This window comes from Bos grunniens, chromosome 29 (assembly GCF_055505025.1).
Source record: "Bos grunniens cultivar Pamir isolate PY7600 chromosome 29, Bosgru_T2T1.0, whole genome shotgun sequence".
Lineage (NCBI taxonomy): Eukaryota > Metazoa > Chordata > Mammalia > Artiodactyla > Bovidae > Bos > Bos grunniens.
In genome coordinates, this window is record NC_141193.1 from 34181080 (window position 1) to 34198632 (window position 17553).

Below are 17553 nucleotides of genomic sequence, written 5' to 3' on the forward strand. Positions count from 1 at the left end.
AGCTAAAGATCACTATGGTTAGGTAACATAGCAAAGTTAATGGCAGCGTTTGGACATGAACTGAAATCGGTATGATTCCTGTAGTTTAAACTATTACACTAACAGCATTCAGTAGATGTTTATTAAATTAAGTAGTTCTCTATCTTCTTCATTCTGTGAACACCTGTAAGGCACAAATGTCCGAGGTAAAAATGTATACAGAAGCATTTTAATGTCACAGATGTCTGATATTTAGAAACTATTTTAAAACTTGAGTACCTACCTGCATGAGATCTTGAAGGCTCTCCAGAAAAGAAATCTCTGCTTCTACCATATAGAACTCTGCCAGGTGCCTCCGGCTCTGAGAATTCTCTGCTCGGAATGTTGGACCAAAGGTAAACACTTGAGTAAAAGCTCTGCAATTCAAGATTAACAGTATAAAAATAGGATTTATATGATTAATTCTAAGTTTTAAAAAATTCAGTGAATGCTTAAGGAAAAAAAAGTTTTGTGCCTCTGTCTCATCCACAAATCCACACATATTAGCTGTTATATTTCTTTAATGGGTGATAATAATAGTTTCATTAAAAATGTTACATTTATAGAAACCATTTTATCCCAAAGGAATTTGCAAATGTTTTACAAACCCTACAGCTTACTAAATATAGACTTATAACCACTTCTGGGTGCACTCCACTGCAGCTGCCTTAAACAGCAGACAAGTACATTTCACAGCAGTTGAGAACAAAGTCAAAGACAAATACCATAGCCCAAGAAGCCACACAGAGAATCTAGATAGCAACAGTTAAAATCAGAATTTCATGTGGATGAGGTGAGTCAAGCATTTTCTAAATATGTGAAAAAGGAATATCAGATATGCGTGGCAACTTGCCTTGTTAGGCTTACTCAAGTCCTTTACGCCCACTCAAGAGTTTTATTCAGTGTTGAATGACCCCTGACATTTGAGGGGTGGGGTGGATTTTGAAGAACTGTCTATTTTAACTGTGGTTTTCAAGAACCACTATAGCTCAACAACATACATGGAAAAAAATTATTTTTTTTATGTCCTGCAGAGAAGTGGTCATGATACCTTCATTCTGTAATATTTATAGTGCCCTTCATATATGAAAAAGGTTAACAACTGGGACTAGATCAAGCATGTATGAACAAATGAGTATTTCATGAGGCCATGTAATCTTTGAATTGTAAGGTTTGGCTGGAGCAAAACAAGAGATTTGGGGCTCCTTAGCTGTTATCCTGAACACTCTTCATTTGTCTGTCATCAGTCAGATAACATTAAGATCAGAAAATAGTACAGAAAACAAATGGGTTATAGATATCAGGGTTTTTGTTTTGTTCTTTAAGTAAAAATACTCTAGAAAATTAAACAGTAAAACAATAATACTGGAAATTATGAGATTTATTTTTTCTTTCAAAGGTCATTTCAGCTAAGGCCTAGTTGGTAAGAAGCTTAGGAATTTATGTTTTGGTTCTACAGTTACCTTCCCAAGACCACAATCATTTAACCTCTGTGAATCCTAGTTTCTCACGGAAAAACAAACAGTAAAAACTCAAAATTACTACAGTAACCTCTCCCAAGATTCAGATCCAGACTTGCCTACTAGAATGTTTCTGAAAACACTGACCCTACTTTGTCCAAAATGAAAACTGTTCCCCAAAACAAGAGAAAAATAAAATAGTGAACAATCCTGGTTTTCCTTTCACATTTTCCCCAGTTCTATTAATCTCAGTTAACCCACCTCATCACCCAAACCAGATCCCCATCTCCCTCACTGCTCACACGTTTCCTGTCACATAATTTCAACTGTTCACACCTAGGAAAACTCTTGCAAATCTAGAGACTATCCCTTCCCCCTCCCCAAATGCTTGTTTATTTGCTTGGCTGTGCCGGGTCTCAGCTGTAGCACATGGGATCTTCAATCGGATCTTTGTTGTGGCATGCAGGGGCTTTTAGTTGCAGCATGTGGGATCTAGTTTCCTGACAAGGGATCGAACCCGGCCCCCCCCAGCACTGGCAGCACGGAGTCCCAGCCACTAGACCACCAGGGTAGTCCCTCGAGACTCTTATTTCCACAGATGCCATCTTAGTGTCATCTCTTGTGTCTGGCTCCTGCCTTTCTTTCACCAGTCCCAAGTTTTCAAATTCAAATCTGACTATATATCAGCCCTAATTTAAAAACCTTCAACGGCTGCCCCCTGCTCAACGGTTAAAATTCAAACTCCTAACTTGGACCGGACCTTCCTTGCCAAAGCCTTTCCTCCAACACACTGAGGACACTCTCCTTACATGCCCTGCATGCCTTAAGGCCTTTTCACTGGCTATCTTCTGTCTGTAGTGCCCATCCCCTGTTCCTCCCTCTCTAATGGCAAATCTCCATCCTTCAAGAATTGACTTAAATGTCACTTTTTCTTACCATATGTCCCCAACTTTATTGTTTCCTCCTTTATATGACTAACATTTTGTTTATGTATTTATTATATAAAATGTATCACTTAGAAATATAATTATGCATTTTGTATCCTTTCCCCTCAAGAAACTGTGAAATATCCTAGAGCAGGAATAATGTTTTATTCATTTTTGCATCTCCAGTGTCTATGATAAAACAGGTGCTCTAGTTGAATGAATGAGCAATGATGATGATGACAGGCCTCCTCAGCTGTGAACTGGAAAAGCACAACATTCTCACAAACAGTAACATTACAAATAATGCACAGGAAAATACTTAGATGTATTTTACCATGGCTGTCACACAATAACTAAAATGGATCAGAAAATGTAGGTCTGTCCCAACAATAAATTAAAAAATTACAGGGCCATGAGTTTCCAATATATGCCTATGCAATCTCTCGCAAGGCTGGCAACAGTATATCTAAATAAATAAAGTGACATTTTTTCTGACACTGTATCACAAGAAATTGCATATACAGATGTGCACTAATGACAAAGGATATTCTACTGAGATTTTCCAGGGCATAAAAAGAAACTCCATGGTACAGCAGAAATTTACTTTGAAGGCTCTAAGAAAGACTTCTAAGAGATGGACAGCTATCCTGAAATACAAGGAAGGCCAATGGGATTGCTGTTCAGAAGTGACACATTATATATCAAGGTACTAGATACAGAGAAAACAGTGATTTCTGAAAGTACTACAGATTCAAGTCACAAGGGCATCTGCTTCTCACATGGACAGGGAACTCTAAGATGAGCAGTGTCAGTGATTTTTAACAATGGTTAACGATTTTCTCTCGCAATAAATATAGCGGTGCTTCCGAGGTGGCTCAGTGGTAAAGAATCCACGTGCCAATGCAGGAGATGCGGGTTCCATCCCTGGGTCAGGAAGATCCCCTGGAGAAGGAAATGGCAAACCACTCTAGTATTCTTGCCTGAAGAATCCCATGGACAGAAGAGATTCTTGTGCTACATGACTCTCGCAAAACAGTCAGACACAACTTAGCAACTAAACAACATAAAATATAGAAGAAGATCGGGGATTTTTATTTTGGTAAGGATCAGATTCTAATTGTGGTGCCCAAAAGTTAAGAGTTTCTCTAATAGAGTAAGTAAAAATCAATGGTCATGGTGCTTCCTCTGAATTATCAGAAAGATAAAATGAGCTGGAATGCATGCTGAAAATTTCCCTAATTTTGCATCTAGTCTTTAAGCAGATAAATGTTTAAATAATTCAGTAAAGATCACCCTATGTAAGCATCCAGTGTTTTTTTAAAATTAATTTATTTTTTAACTGAAAGATAATTGGTTTATAGAATTTTGTTGTTTTCTGTCAAACACATGGGAGTGACAGTGGTCACTGTTAGCAAGTGCTCCTTGTGGACCAACCATTAGTTGTGAGAACCGTATAGTTAACTCCTTTATCATTAACTAAATATATATATTGTTACTTCTATTTTCCAGGCAAAGAAACTGAAGTTCAGAGAGGTTAGGAAACTTCCCCCAAAGTCATCGAGTCATAGCCTAATAAGTGGTGGAGGCCAGATTCAAATCTAGATCTGACTCTTAATGATCATAGCCTTAATTATGATATTAAATTAATGATGCTCATAGCCAAACATGGACAAACCCAGGAAACAGGAGAGAAAAGTTTGTAATATGTGCCTGCCCCTGATCCCCTTTCTCAAAGATAGCTAGGGTGAGTGGTTTGGTTTATTGTGAATAGCTTATTTATGTGTTAAAATCTTAGCTCTCTAAAATAGGTTGCCCTCATGCAAATAATGAGAAGATAAATTTTAATCAGTATTTTGTAACTTTCAGCAGGTCATTCAGCCTTTCTGGTCTTCAAATTCTTACATGAGTGGGAGATAGGGGCAATTTGGCATTCTCTAGTATCTTTTACAATAATTTTGTTTCTAGGTCCCTGTGAAATTGCCACGTTTTAAATTTATGCTGATTTCCTTTTTTTTTCTCTACCTTCCACACACATGCAAGTGGTTTGCAGCAAGGCTTGGCCCAAGCAATAGTTAAAATAAGATCTGAGAACAAGGCCATTTCTAAAATAAGATACAAAACCAGGTGAAAGGCCAATACTGCTGTGAGAAGAAACTAGCAGAAAAAACACTCAGCACTAAGAATCATTCTTGTGCCAAATTATGGAGAGAGGAAAGCTATATAAGGAAAGTCCATGAGCTTGGAGTTGATATTTAAGATAACAAAAGTACACTGAATACACATCAACTAAGATAGCTACAAAAACAGCTTTTTAAAAATAAAAAGTAAAGTTACCAAAAATAGATTCTACAAAGGTTATTTTCTCCCTTGTGTGGAATTTTATGAAGCCCTAAATTGGCAAGTGGATTATTATAAAACAGTCACTGATTGCTTGGCCATTTATTCCTCTGGCCCTAAAATTTAAGAGCTAATCTTTTCAAAGAAAAGAGGAATTTCTGTTGTTTTTAGCTGAGAAGAACTCATCTCTTAGCATAAAAGGGATCAGCAACTTTCCCTAAGGCCACCCACTTCAAACCTTCTATCACTTCTCAACTTCATTCAGGAAATGTTCATTGAACTCAAGTGAACTCAAAGACATCTTTAAACAGGCTTTTAAAACAATCTTTCTCAAGTGGTATTACCATCATCCAGAAAACAATCAACTATTTTGCTACTGCTTTGTATCCATTGGGTTAGCAATTCTGTGACATATTTGTCATTCACTGCTTCTACATGCCTAACAGAGTGGACACCAGGCACCTCCTTTTCAGCTTTCCCCTTTCCTCTATCTTGCAATAATACACTTGGTGGAAGGGTTTATAAAGAGATGGAGCTCTCACCACTTCATTAATTCTTATCAAGACATCCTAGCAAGGAGGCACTCTAAAATCTAAAAATGTCTTTATCATTATTGCTAAACATTTCTGCAAAATTAATTTTATTATGTCCTGTTGTAATTGTTTACTCATTAAGTTGTGTCTGACTCTTGGGACCCCATGGACTGTAACCCACCAGGCTCCTCTGTCCATGGGATTTACTAAGCAAGAATACTGGAGTGGGTTGCTATTTCCTTCTCTAGGGGATCTTTCCAACCCAAGTATCAAACACATATCTCCTGTATTGGTAGGCGGGTTCTCTACCACTGAACTACTAATATGTCCTAAGTATCTGATTTAGAACTGAATTTGAAGTCCAAGAAAATTTAATCTTAATTGTAGGATGAGAGTCAAAGTTTGATAGAGCCTGACAACAGACTTGCTAAAGGGAATGAAGAGTTGCCTCCTCTGATGAGCATGTGAACTGGGGGAGGGACATTCAGCAAAGGGAATACAAATCACACAGGTCCTGAGGTAGGAGACAGCCTGACATCTTTAAAGACAGAAGTAGGCCAGCAGCAAGATGAATGGTAAGAGATGAGGTCAAAGAGGTAGGAAGGGATCAGGATCAGAACACAGAGGGTGGTCCTTGTAAGCCACTATAAGGAGAGTCTGGATTTTATTTACTACTCCTTGAAATATCTAACATTGTATTTTTCTGTTTTTCTGACCTCCATCTCTGCCTCCTTCTACATTCTACACTAGCTGTTCAACAAACACCGCTCACTCACTTCAGTTGTGTCTGACTCTGTGCGACCCCGTAGACAGCAGCCCACCAGGCTCCCCGGTCTCTGGGATTCTCCAGGCAAGAACACTGGAGTGGGTTGCCATTTCCTTCTCCAATGCATGAAAGAGAAAAGTGAAGGTGAAGTCGCTCAGTCGTGTCCGACTCTCAGCGACTCCATGGACCGCAGCCTTCGAGGCTCCTCCGTCCATGGGATTTTCCAGGCAAGAGTACTAGCACTCTTCAAACTTAGTCCGAGAACCTCTTCTTTTCCCCCTGTATACATTTTCCCTAAATGACCTCACCTCAGTCATTTAATTAATTTTCAATTAATTACTTGTTGGCACACACAATTCACCAATTTGTATCTCTGGCCCAGACTTCTCTAAGCTCTAGAAGCACACATTCAGCTCTACTCAATCTTTCACTTGTCTGAAATAGAACTCATGCCTTCCTGACCCCTCACACTGGCTTCAGTCTTCTTCCAAGTTTCTAGGTCTATCCTCCCATTAGGTACACCATGTACTACTATTCACAGAGTCTTTCAAATTTTTTTAAAAATGACATATATGGATGTGACTATTTGCTTAATGTCCATCTTTTTCACTAGACTGTAAATTTCATGAGTGACCTTATCCATTTTTTGATTCATTACAATATAACCAGTTCTTAACTCAGTGCACAACACACAGCAGATAATCAAAACGTGTCAAATAACTCATTTTTTATAAAATACACTGATGCCCATAGTCTGAATCTTTGAAACAGCACTGGGATGGGGGTGAGGACAGAGGAGCAAGAAGAGGAAGACATTAAACAGAATATCAATTACTAAGCAAAAAATTCTGCTATGCCCTGAAATAATTTTTCATAGAAGGCACTAGGAGATGAAAGAATCAGTTTTTTGAAAAGACTCCCCACATGTTAGTTTTCGTTCTATAGGTAACAAGTACACTTTTGAAAAGTACCGTATCAGAAGAACTTCTCTAATTAGCAAAGATTTTACTTTTTGAGAAACTAAAATATAACCACACCAAAAAAAATTTCCCTAAGTCTTTTTCTATGTAAATGGAGAAGCACTTGACGTTCTGGCTTTTGCCGGAGTGGATACCAACAAGTTAAAACAATTATTGTCATTTCATCATTCCTGCAATGATGGACTTTTCAGAGGATGGACTATATTTAGAAAATAGCATGTTTCTCCAGGATCAAATTTTGCTATTTTTTTTTTTTTGCTACTTAATTTTTTAAATTGAAGGATAATTGCTTTACAGAATTTTGTTGTTTTCTGTCAAATATCAACAAGAATCAGCCATAGGTACACCCATATCCCCTCCCTCCTGAACCTCCTTCCCTATCCTGAGTCATACAGCAAATCCCCACTGGCTATCTGTTTTACACATGGTCATGTAAGTTTCCATGTGACTCTCTCCGTATATCCCACCCTCTCCCTCCTCCCTTCCCCCCAGGTCCAAAGGTCTGTTCTCTCCATTGCTGCCCTGCAAATAAATTCATCAATACCATCTTTCTAGGTTCCATATATATGTGTCAGTATACAAAATCTATATTTCTCAGCATTTCTGATTACTTCACTTTGTATAATAGGCTCTAGGTTTGTCCATCTCATTAGAAATGACTCAAATACATTCCTTTTTATAGCTGAGCAATATTCCATTGTATATATGTACTACAGCTTCTTTATCCATTCATCTGTTGATGGACATCTAGGCTGCTTCCATGTTCTAGCTATTGTAAATAGTGCTGTAATTGACACTGGGGTACATGAGTCTTTTTCAATTTTGGTTTCCTCAGGGTATATGCCTTGGGGTAGCATTTCTGGGTCATATGATGGTTTTATTCCTAGTTTTTAAAGGAATCTCCGTATCATCTTTCATAGTGGCTGTATCAATTTGCATTCCCGCCAGCAATGCAAGAGGATTCCCTTTTTCTCCACACTGTATCCAGCATTTACTGTTTGTGGACTTTCTCATAATGGCTATTCTGACTGGTGTGAGGTGGTCTCACATTGTAGTTTTCATTTGCATTTCTCTAATAATGAGTGATGTTGAGCATCTTTTCATGTGTTTATTAGCCATCTGTATGTCTTCTTTGGAGAAATGTTTGTTTAGATCTTTGAGAAAATAAAGTTGACAAACCATTAGCCAGACTCATGGAGAAAAAAAGGGAGAAAAATCAAATCAACAAAATTAGAAATGAAAAAGGAGAGGTTACAACAGACAACACAGAAATACAAAGAATCATAAGAATATTATGAGCAACTATATGCTAATAAAATGGACTACCTAAAGGAAATGTACAGATTCTTAGAAAGAATTCTAAGACTGAACCAGGAAGAAATAGAAATTATGAACAAGCCAATTACAAACACTGAAATCAAATCTGTGATCAAAAATCTCTCAAAAAACAAAAGCCCAGGACCAGATGGCCTCACAGGCGAATTCTATCAGACATTTAGAGAAGAGCTAGTGCCTATTTTTCTGAAACTCTTCACAAAAATTGCAGAGGAAGGAACACTGCCAAAGTTATTCTATGAGTCTACCATGACCCTGATACTTAAACCAGGCAAAGACACCCACAAAAAAGAAAATTACATGCCAGTATCACTGATGAACACAGATGCAAAAATCTTCAACAAAATTCTAGCAAACAGAATTCAACAACACATTAAAAAGCTCATTCACCATAATCAAATCAGGTTTATTCCAGCGATGCAAGGATTCTTCAATACACACAAATCAATCAGTGTGATATACCATATTAACAAATTGAAAGATAAAAATTATATGATCATCTCAATAGATGCAGAAAAAGCCTTTGACAAAATTTAGCACCCATTTATGATAAAAATGCCTCAAAAAATGGGTAAAGAAGGAACCTACCTCAACAGACTAAAGACTATATATGATAAGCCCACAGCAAATATTATTCTCAATAGTGAAAAACTAAAACATTCCCTTTAAGATCAGGAACAAGACAAGGATGTCCACTTTTACCACTATTATTCATGATAGTTTTGGAAGTCCTAGCTACAGCAATTAGAGAAGAAAAAGAAATAAAGGGAACCCAGATCGGAAAAGAAGTACAACTCTCACTGTTTGCAGATGACATGATACTACACATAGAAAACCCAAAAGAAACTATCAGAAAATTACTAGAGCTAATCAGTGTAAAAAGTCGCAGGATACAAGGTCAATACACAGAAATCACTTGCATTTCTATAACCCAACAACGAAAAATCAGAAAGAAAAATTAAGGAATCAATCCCACTTACCACTGCAAGAAAAAATAAAATATCTAGGAATAAACCTCGTAAGTAGACAAAAGAACAGTTTATGGAAAATCATAAGACACTGATCAAAGGAATCAAAGATGATATCAACAGATGGAGAGATATTCCATGTTCCTGGGTAGGAAGAATCAATATTGTGAAAAGGACTATACTACCAAATGTAATCCACAGATTCAGCACGATCCCTATCAAATAACCAATGGCATTTTTCACAGAACTAGAACAAAAAATTTCACAATTCAAATGGAAACACAGAAGTCTCTGAATAGCCAAAGCAGTCTTGAGAAAGAAGAATGGAGCTGGAGAAATCAATCTTCCTAAGCTCAAGCTATACTACAAAGCTACAGTCATCAAGGCAGTATGGTACTTGCTAATTGCTTTAACTGTGTATTTGTCCTCACATTTTCAACGAGATACTACAACCATCTTTTCAAAAAAGGTATACATTTTGTCAAATGCATCTATTCGTGCCTAGATTATCCCTCCTGTAATCTCCCATGTTTAGTAGTCCTTGTACTGAGAGAATATACGAGAACTTTAGGTACATGCACCACATAGTATTTACATGTTATTTAAGTCTATGAAGATTCAAAGGCTACCTTTTCTGAAATCTTATACTATAGCGGAAGATGAGTCATTGTGACACTGAACTGTCAACAATGTCCTGAGCTCAAGTCCTGTACTGATGAGCCTTACTTTTTAAAGGTCATATAGTAATTAATCCAAAGCCTGTAATCCAAAGACCTAAACTGAAATTCTGGCTGCTGCTGCTGCTAAGTCGCTTCAGTCGTGTCCGACTCTGTGCGACCCCATAGACGGCAGCCCACCAGGCTCCCCCATCCCTTGGATTCTCCAGGCAAGAACTCTGGAGTGGGTTGCCATTTCCTTCTCCAATGCATGAAAGTAAAAAGTGAAAGTTAAGTCGCTCAGTCGTGTCTGACTCTTCATGACCCCATGGACTGCAGCCCACCAGACTCCTCCGTCCATGGGACTTTCCAGGCAAGAGTACTGGAGTGGGGTGCCATTGCCTTCTCTGAAATCCTGGCTACTCTGCTTATGAACTAGCCAGGTTAACTTCTTTGAGATTGAATTTTTCCATGTGACAATGAAGTTAAGTATACATTTGTGATGAGACTACTATAAAGATGAAATGAAACAAAATATGAATAAAGCTTAATGTAATGTAAACTTAATGTAGTATTAATTAATGTAATTAATATGGTAAGTGGTTCAACAAACGGGTTAAGACTATTTTTTGGTCTCTTTCTGTTTATGTCTCCTTTCTTTCCAAAGGTCTATCGTTCTCATTTCGTTGGTCTCAAAATCTCTTTATAACTTTCAATCAGTGCAAAAGAGATTTTGCTTATGTAGGCTATGTCTACCAATATTTACTATTAAAACTGAGAAATTTTAAAACATTGTTCACTTAAAAACAAACGATACACCCATCATGTCATAAAAACATCTTTTTAATAAAACTTTATAAGAGGAGTGGCATTGTTTTATATTTTTGTAAATTTTCTTCATATCTGGCTTAATAGAAGACAGCTGGATTCTCATATCTGCTTATGCATTCAATCATTGTGTTATCATAACTGGAAAACTCAATGTATACTCACGAAAGAATAAAAATGAAAAGAACAAATACTGGCTTAGTATTATTATGAAAATAGTTTTCATTTCAAAGGACTTTCTGAAAGGGTCCTGGGCAGGGGGCAGACAAAACTTTGAGACCCATCACATTAGGCAATGATTCTTAATAAGCAGTATTAATTCTGGGCTCTACCTGTGGAGACTTACATTCAGAAAATCTAAGAAGAGTTCTGGCCATGAGTATATTTTGAAGTTCTACATGTAATTACTATGTGAACTCCTGATTAAGCATTGCTGCTGCTGCTGCTAAATCGCGTCAGTCGTGTCTGACTCTGTGCGACCCCATAGATGGAAGCCCACCAGGCTCCCCTGTCCCTGGGATTCTCCAGGCAAGAACACTGGAGTGGGTTGCCATTTCCTTCTCCAATGCATGAAAGTGAAAAGTGAAAGTGAAGTCGGTCAGTCCTGTCCGACTCTTAGCGACCCAATGAACTGCAGCCTACCAGGCTCCTCGGTCCATGGGATTTTCCAGGCAAGAGTACTGGAGTGGGCTGCCATTGCCTTCTCCATATTAAGCACTACTACCCTAAAAAATAGTTAAGATCACTAATCAATGTATTTTTAAAAAAGTTTGATAGCTATCATTCTTTAAATGGATATAATATATGCTGGTGAGGATGGAGGGAACTCCTTGTACATGCTGATGGGAATGTAAAATCGTGCACTTACTGTGAAAAAGTCTGGTGATCCCATAAAAAGTTAAAAATAGAATTATCATATGATCCAGCATTTCCACTCTGGAGTATGAACACCAAAGAAATGAAAATAAGTGATCAAAAAAACCCCTCCCTGTATGTTAGTCACTCAGTTGTGTCTGACTCTTTTTGACCCCATGGTCTTGTCAGGCTCCTCTGTCCATGGAATTCTCCAGGCAAGAATACTGAAGTGGGTTGTCATTCCCTTCTCCAGGAGATCTTCCTGACCCAGGGATCAAACCCAGGTCTCCTGAACTACAGGCAGATTCTTTACCATCTGAGCTACCAGGGAAGCCCTCTCTGTGTGGATGTTCAAAACAGCATTTTTCACAATAGTCAAAAAATAGAAACAATTCAAATGTTCATCAAAGAATTAACAGATAAATGCTGCTGCTGCTGCTGCTGGTGCTAAGTCGCTTGAGTCATGTCCAACTCTGTGTGACCCCATAGATGGCAGCCCAGGTTCCCCCATCCCTGGGATTCTCCAGGCAAGAACACTGGAGTGGGTTGCCATTTCCGTCTCCAATAATGGATAAATGAGATATGGTACATTTATATGATGGAATATTATTCAGTCATGAAGAGAAACAAAGTACTAATATATCCTACAATATGAATGAACCTTGGAAACATGATGTTAAATGAAAGAAGACAAATACGAAAGACCACATATGGTATAATTTCCTTTCTGTGAAATATCCAGACTAGGCAAATGCAGAGAAACAGAAAGCAGAAGAGTGGCAGCCAGAGCTGGGAGAAGAGGGAACGGTAAACGACTGCCTCATCGGTATGTGGTTTCCTTTTGGGGTGATAATAATGTTCTGGAACTGTATAGTGGTGTTAGTTATAGAGTATCACTAAAAGTAAATTTCAGGTTATATGTATTGAATTCTATCACAATAGAATTTTTAAAAAGAAACTAACTGTCCAATAGGCACTTTACACATGTTTTATTTCATTCTTGCTTCTCTATGAGGCAGGTGATTTCACTTTATTTACAATGGAAGAAACTGAAGCTTAGACAAGTTAAGTAATGAGCGCAGAGCAGCACAGCAAAGGTAGTTTTAGCCAGAGCAATTTGGCTCCACAGCCCACTTTCTGCTGAGCTGTGTGTGTGCACTCTTCAAAACTAACAAAGTGTAGCACAGACGATCAATGGTCCCACAACCCCACAAAATGTGCTACAAAAAGAAGTTTTGTACCTTTAATGTCACCGTTACTTGAGTGGAATTTGCCCCTCTATACAAGGTCATTTCATTCCTGGTTGCTGTTTTCGAAATACCTTTCTTCTTCCACTTGCTATCTCTGCATTTGCCACTTCCTACCATTTACAGCTCCTTTTGTCTCTCTTAGGTGTTACCTACAGCTCCTCCTTAGTGGAAAGGGGAGTCATTTATAAGCTTTGATGGTCAATCAGGATACTTTTTCATTCCATTTTAGGTTACAGAAAAGGATAACATGTAACACTATAACACGATAACACTGTGGGTCCTAAAAGGTTGAACTTGAGTTAAAACGAAGCTTTGTTAGAAATGCTTAAATGATCTACAGCAATAGTTTTATTACTTTAGCACACATTAGAATCATGGAGGGTTTGTTATCACACAGTTTGCTGGACCCCACACTCAGAATTTCTGCTTCAGTAGGTCCGAGGGTAGGCCTGAGACAACTTATAGGTGATGTTGATGCCCCTGGTCCAAGGGTAACACTTGGAGAGCCAATGATCTAGAGTGGTTCTCAATCTTGGCTGCATAGAATAACCTATGGTACTTCAAAAAACAATGTTGATGCCCAGAAAAACCAATTAAATCTGTTTATCTTGGAACTTGCACTAAAATCTGATGCATCTGTATTTAAAAAAAATCTTCTTAGATGCTATAACCACTGATCTAGACCTTCTAATTGTTAATTATGATTGAAGGTAAAAGGTACAAATAATACTCTTGTGGTTTCACAAAAAGGGTATGGTTTGTATGAAAGCTAGGGGACTACTACGAATAAAATATTTCTAATATTCTTGACAGATTCCTAATCAGAGCTTGGTATATGAACATAAAAGCACAAAGGGACCATGGCACACTAGGAATAGAGGCAAGATCCTTTCAAAGGAGCACTCAGCCTATAGAAATAATGCAGAAACATCTTGATTTCTCTGCATCCATTTTCCCCGAATCGGAACATGAGGAAAGAGGTCAGTGGAGGACAGAGTTACTGGATATTCTTCTGAATCTGTTCAAACGCCCAGTCATACATATTCTGTTTATCCCACATCTCCTACTCTACCAAGGGCTTCCCCAGTGGCTCAGAGGGTAAAGAAACCATCTGTAATGCAGAAGACACAGGACGTGTGGGCTTGATTACTGGGTTGAGAAGATCTGGAGGAGGAAATGGCAACCCACTTCAGTATTCTTGCCTGGGAAATCCCATGGACAGAGGAGCCTGGCCGGCTGTAGTCCATGGGGTCACAAAGAGCTGGACATGACTGAGCATGAGCACGATGCTGCCCTGCCATACCAGGCCTCTTTCCCCCTCTTCTGATAAAATAACTCTCTGAAAGGCATTGATAACTTTAGAATTATTCAATAAACTATGCTTCCACCTTCTGTTAACATTCCATCTATATAAAGATGCATAACTCTCAGTATCAGGCTTTTCTGGGCTCTTTACTCAAAATGAGTAAATTTAAGCCATTTTATTCATCATCTTCTGAATTAGAGAATGAATGAATTGTTCTCCAGTGGTCGTGGCTCCCTGAGAAAGAATATCCAAAACTGATACACAATGAAAGGGACACAGCCTTCATCTTTTGATTTGGCTTCACTGATAAATATGTCTGTAAAAGCCACAATGAAACCGTGAGTGCTGCACAGAAACTAAAAAGAAATATTCTTAATGGTATATTAATAGATCATGGAGTGATCTACACAAAAGGTAGAGACTTTGGATTGAACTATCTGAGCAGTTGTTTTCAAATTCCCAATTCATACCTAACTCTTTAACAGCTCTCTATAAAATCCATTATCAAATCAAACACATATTTTGGCTACAGGTGAGCATGCATGAAAGTTTTTGAGATACTTCTTTGTATGTTGTTCCTTTTGTTTAGTTGCTAAGTCATGTCTGACTCTCTTGTGAGCCCATGGATTGTCACCCACTCTTCTGTCCATGGGATTTTCCAGGCAAGGATACTGGAGTGGGTTGCCATTTCCGTCTCCAGGGAATCTTCCTGACCCAGGGATGACACCCACATTTCCTGCATTGACAGAAGGGTTCTTTATCACTGAGCTATCCGGGAAGCCCACTTTCTTGTAAAGTAGTCCCACTATCTGCCTAGAGTTCAAATGTTTTCACTGAATCTCACACTACACTGTCTGAAGAAGAATCAGGAGGAAAGTACAGAATAGTCACCCAGTTGAAGACACTAAGAAAAGTCACTTAACGATGTTTCAGAAAAAAAAAACAACTTTAGGTTTTTATCTTTACTTCCCAATCTCCATAATTCATCAGTACTAAATCAGCTTCTTAAGGGTGAAAAAAGGATGGCTCAGGTTTTGTACATTCTCCAAATTGTACGTTTATGTGGCACTTCAGTTTACTATCCTATGAACCTATCTCAAGTGCAAAACATACATTTTATTTTTTCAGTGTAGGGATGTACTATGGGAGATCAAGTGGGGGTTGACATCAGGATAAATAAAAATATGAACATCAACCAGTATATGTTACTAAGCTTGTTACCAATTTCTACTGCAAGAAAGAAGCAAAATGCATGGCTGAGTTTCTTTATAAGCAATTTCACCTAGAGCAGCAAAGATGAAGTTTCCCTTTATTTTGTAGAAAAGGAAGTAAATTTAATTTGATAAAGTAAAATACAAAGAAATGTTTCAGTAGTTTTCATGTGCATAGTTTACAGGTGAATTTTTAAAATTTTAATTTTTCTTAAAAGACACTAAATTTCTGAACTCATACAAAGAAGAAGTCATACCAACACCAAGGGAATGAAATGAAAATGAAATTCTGCTTTCATATAACGAGGTTACTTTAAAATATCTAAACAGATCCAACATAATATTACCCCAAGTTTGTTAATGCATATTCTCTTGGGTGACTTTTTTCCCACCAACTAGAATAGATTGATGAAATAAATTAAAATTACAGGTACAATTCAAGCCCACAGATCATATCAGCCAAGAAGAAAAAGATACTGCAGCCTAGAGTCTAGCTATGTGTCCTTTATCTTATAGTCGTCATTATCTACCATGAAATCATATTCATTTATTTCTTCAACAAATATGTATTAGGCTACTGACCAATATGGGCTTCCCTGGGGGTTCAGTGGTAAAGAATCTGCCTGCCAATGTAGGAGACACAGGTTCAAACCCTGGGTTGGGAAGATCCCCTGGAGAAGGAAATGGCAACCCACTCCAGTATTCCTGCCTAGGAAATCCCAAGGACAGAGGAGCTTGATGGGTTACACTCCACAGGGTCACAGAAGAATCAGAGAGTTAGTGACTAAACAACAACTAATCACTATGGAAAATATAGACATAAATTGGACATGGCCTTTCAGTTCAGTTCAGTCCCTCAGTCGTGTCTGACTCTTTGTGAGCCCATGAACTGCAGCACGCCAGGCCTCCCTGTCCATCACCAACTCTCGGAGTTCACTCAGACTCACGTCCATCGAGTCAGTGATGCCATCCAGCCATCTCATCCTCTGTCGTCCCCTTCTCCTCCTGCCCCCAATCCCTCCCAGCATCAGAGTCTTTTCCAATGAGTCAACTCTTCGCATGAGGTGGCCAAAGTACTGGAGTTTCAACTTTAGCATCATTCCTTCCAAACAACACCCAGGGCTGATCTCCTTTAGAACGGACTGGTTGGATCTCCTTGCAGTCCAAGGGACTCTCAAGAGTCTTCTCCAACACCACAGTTCAAAAGCATCAAATCTTCGGCGTTCAAGGAACTTACAGACTATTAACAGTAGGGACATCACAGATCTAAATCTTCAAGCTACAATTATAAAATTCCTAAGAAAAGAAACACAGAAGAAAACCTTTTGCATTTTTTGGAATAAAATTCAAAATTCATGAATCACATAAGAAAAAAAAAACTGATAAAGTATACACCAACAAAATGAAAAAACTTTGATCTTTAGAAGACAGTTAAAAAGATGGAAACAGATGACAGACTGGGAGAAAGTAATTACAATGCATAAATCTGATACAGGGCTAATATCCAGAACATATAAAGAATTCTTACAACTTCACAAACAGATGGAAAGATATACTGTGTCTCTGGACTGGAAGAATCAATACTGTTAAAATGGCCATACTACCCAAGGCAATCTAGGATTCAATGCAGTCCCTATAAAACTACCAATGGCATTTTTCACAAAACTAGAACAAATAATTTAGAATGTGTATGGAAACACAAAAGACCCTTACTAGCCAAAACAATTCTAAGAAAGAACAGAAGGAATCATGAAGAACTGAAGGAATCATGCTCCCTGGCTTCAGAATATAATACAGAACTGCAGTCATCAGAACAGTATGGTACTGGCATAAAAACAGGTACACAGCTCCACAGAGCAGGAGACAAAGCCCAGAAATAAACCCACACACTTATGGTCAATTAGTCTACAACAGTGGATGCAAGAAAACACAATGGAGACAAGACAAGCTCTTTAATAAGTGGTGCTGGGAAAACTGGATAGCTACATACAAAAGAGTGAAATTAGAACATTCCCTAATAGCATATACAAAAATAAACCCAAAATAGATTAAAGATCTAAATATAAGACCAGATACTATAAAACTCCTAGAGGAAAACTCTTAGAACACTCTTTGACTGAAGTT

At 38.1% G+C, this 17553-nt stretch overlaps 1 protein-coding gene across 15 annotated transcripts in view; it reads right to left on the reverse strand.

The window, feature by feature from the left end:
* NARS2 (asparaginyl-tRNA synthetase 2, mitochondrial) overlaps nucleotides 1–17553 on the reverse strand; it is a 139509-nt gene that overhangs the window by 31240 nt on the left and 90716 nt on the right. For 13 of the 15 annotated variants that reach the window (XR_015158166.1, XR_015158167.1, XM_086385800.1 and 10 more), the window contains one exon: nucleotides 263–395. Coding sequence is in view for 12 of the 15 variants with exons in the window: in XM_086385800.1 (XP_086241926.1) it covers nucleotides 263–395 (133 nt within the window). In the remaining 3 variants the exon portion in view is untranslated. Of the gene's footprint in view, nucleotides 1–262; nucleotides 396–15510; nucleotides 16726–17553 lie in introns of those variants that run through there. The other 2 variants (XR_015158168.1, XM_086385795.1) reach the window with 1 other exon arrangement.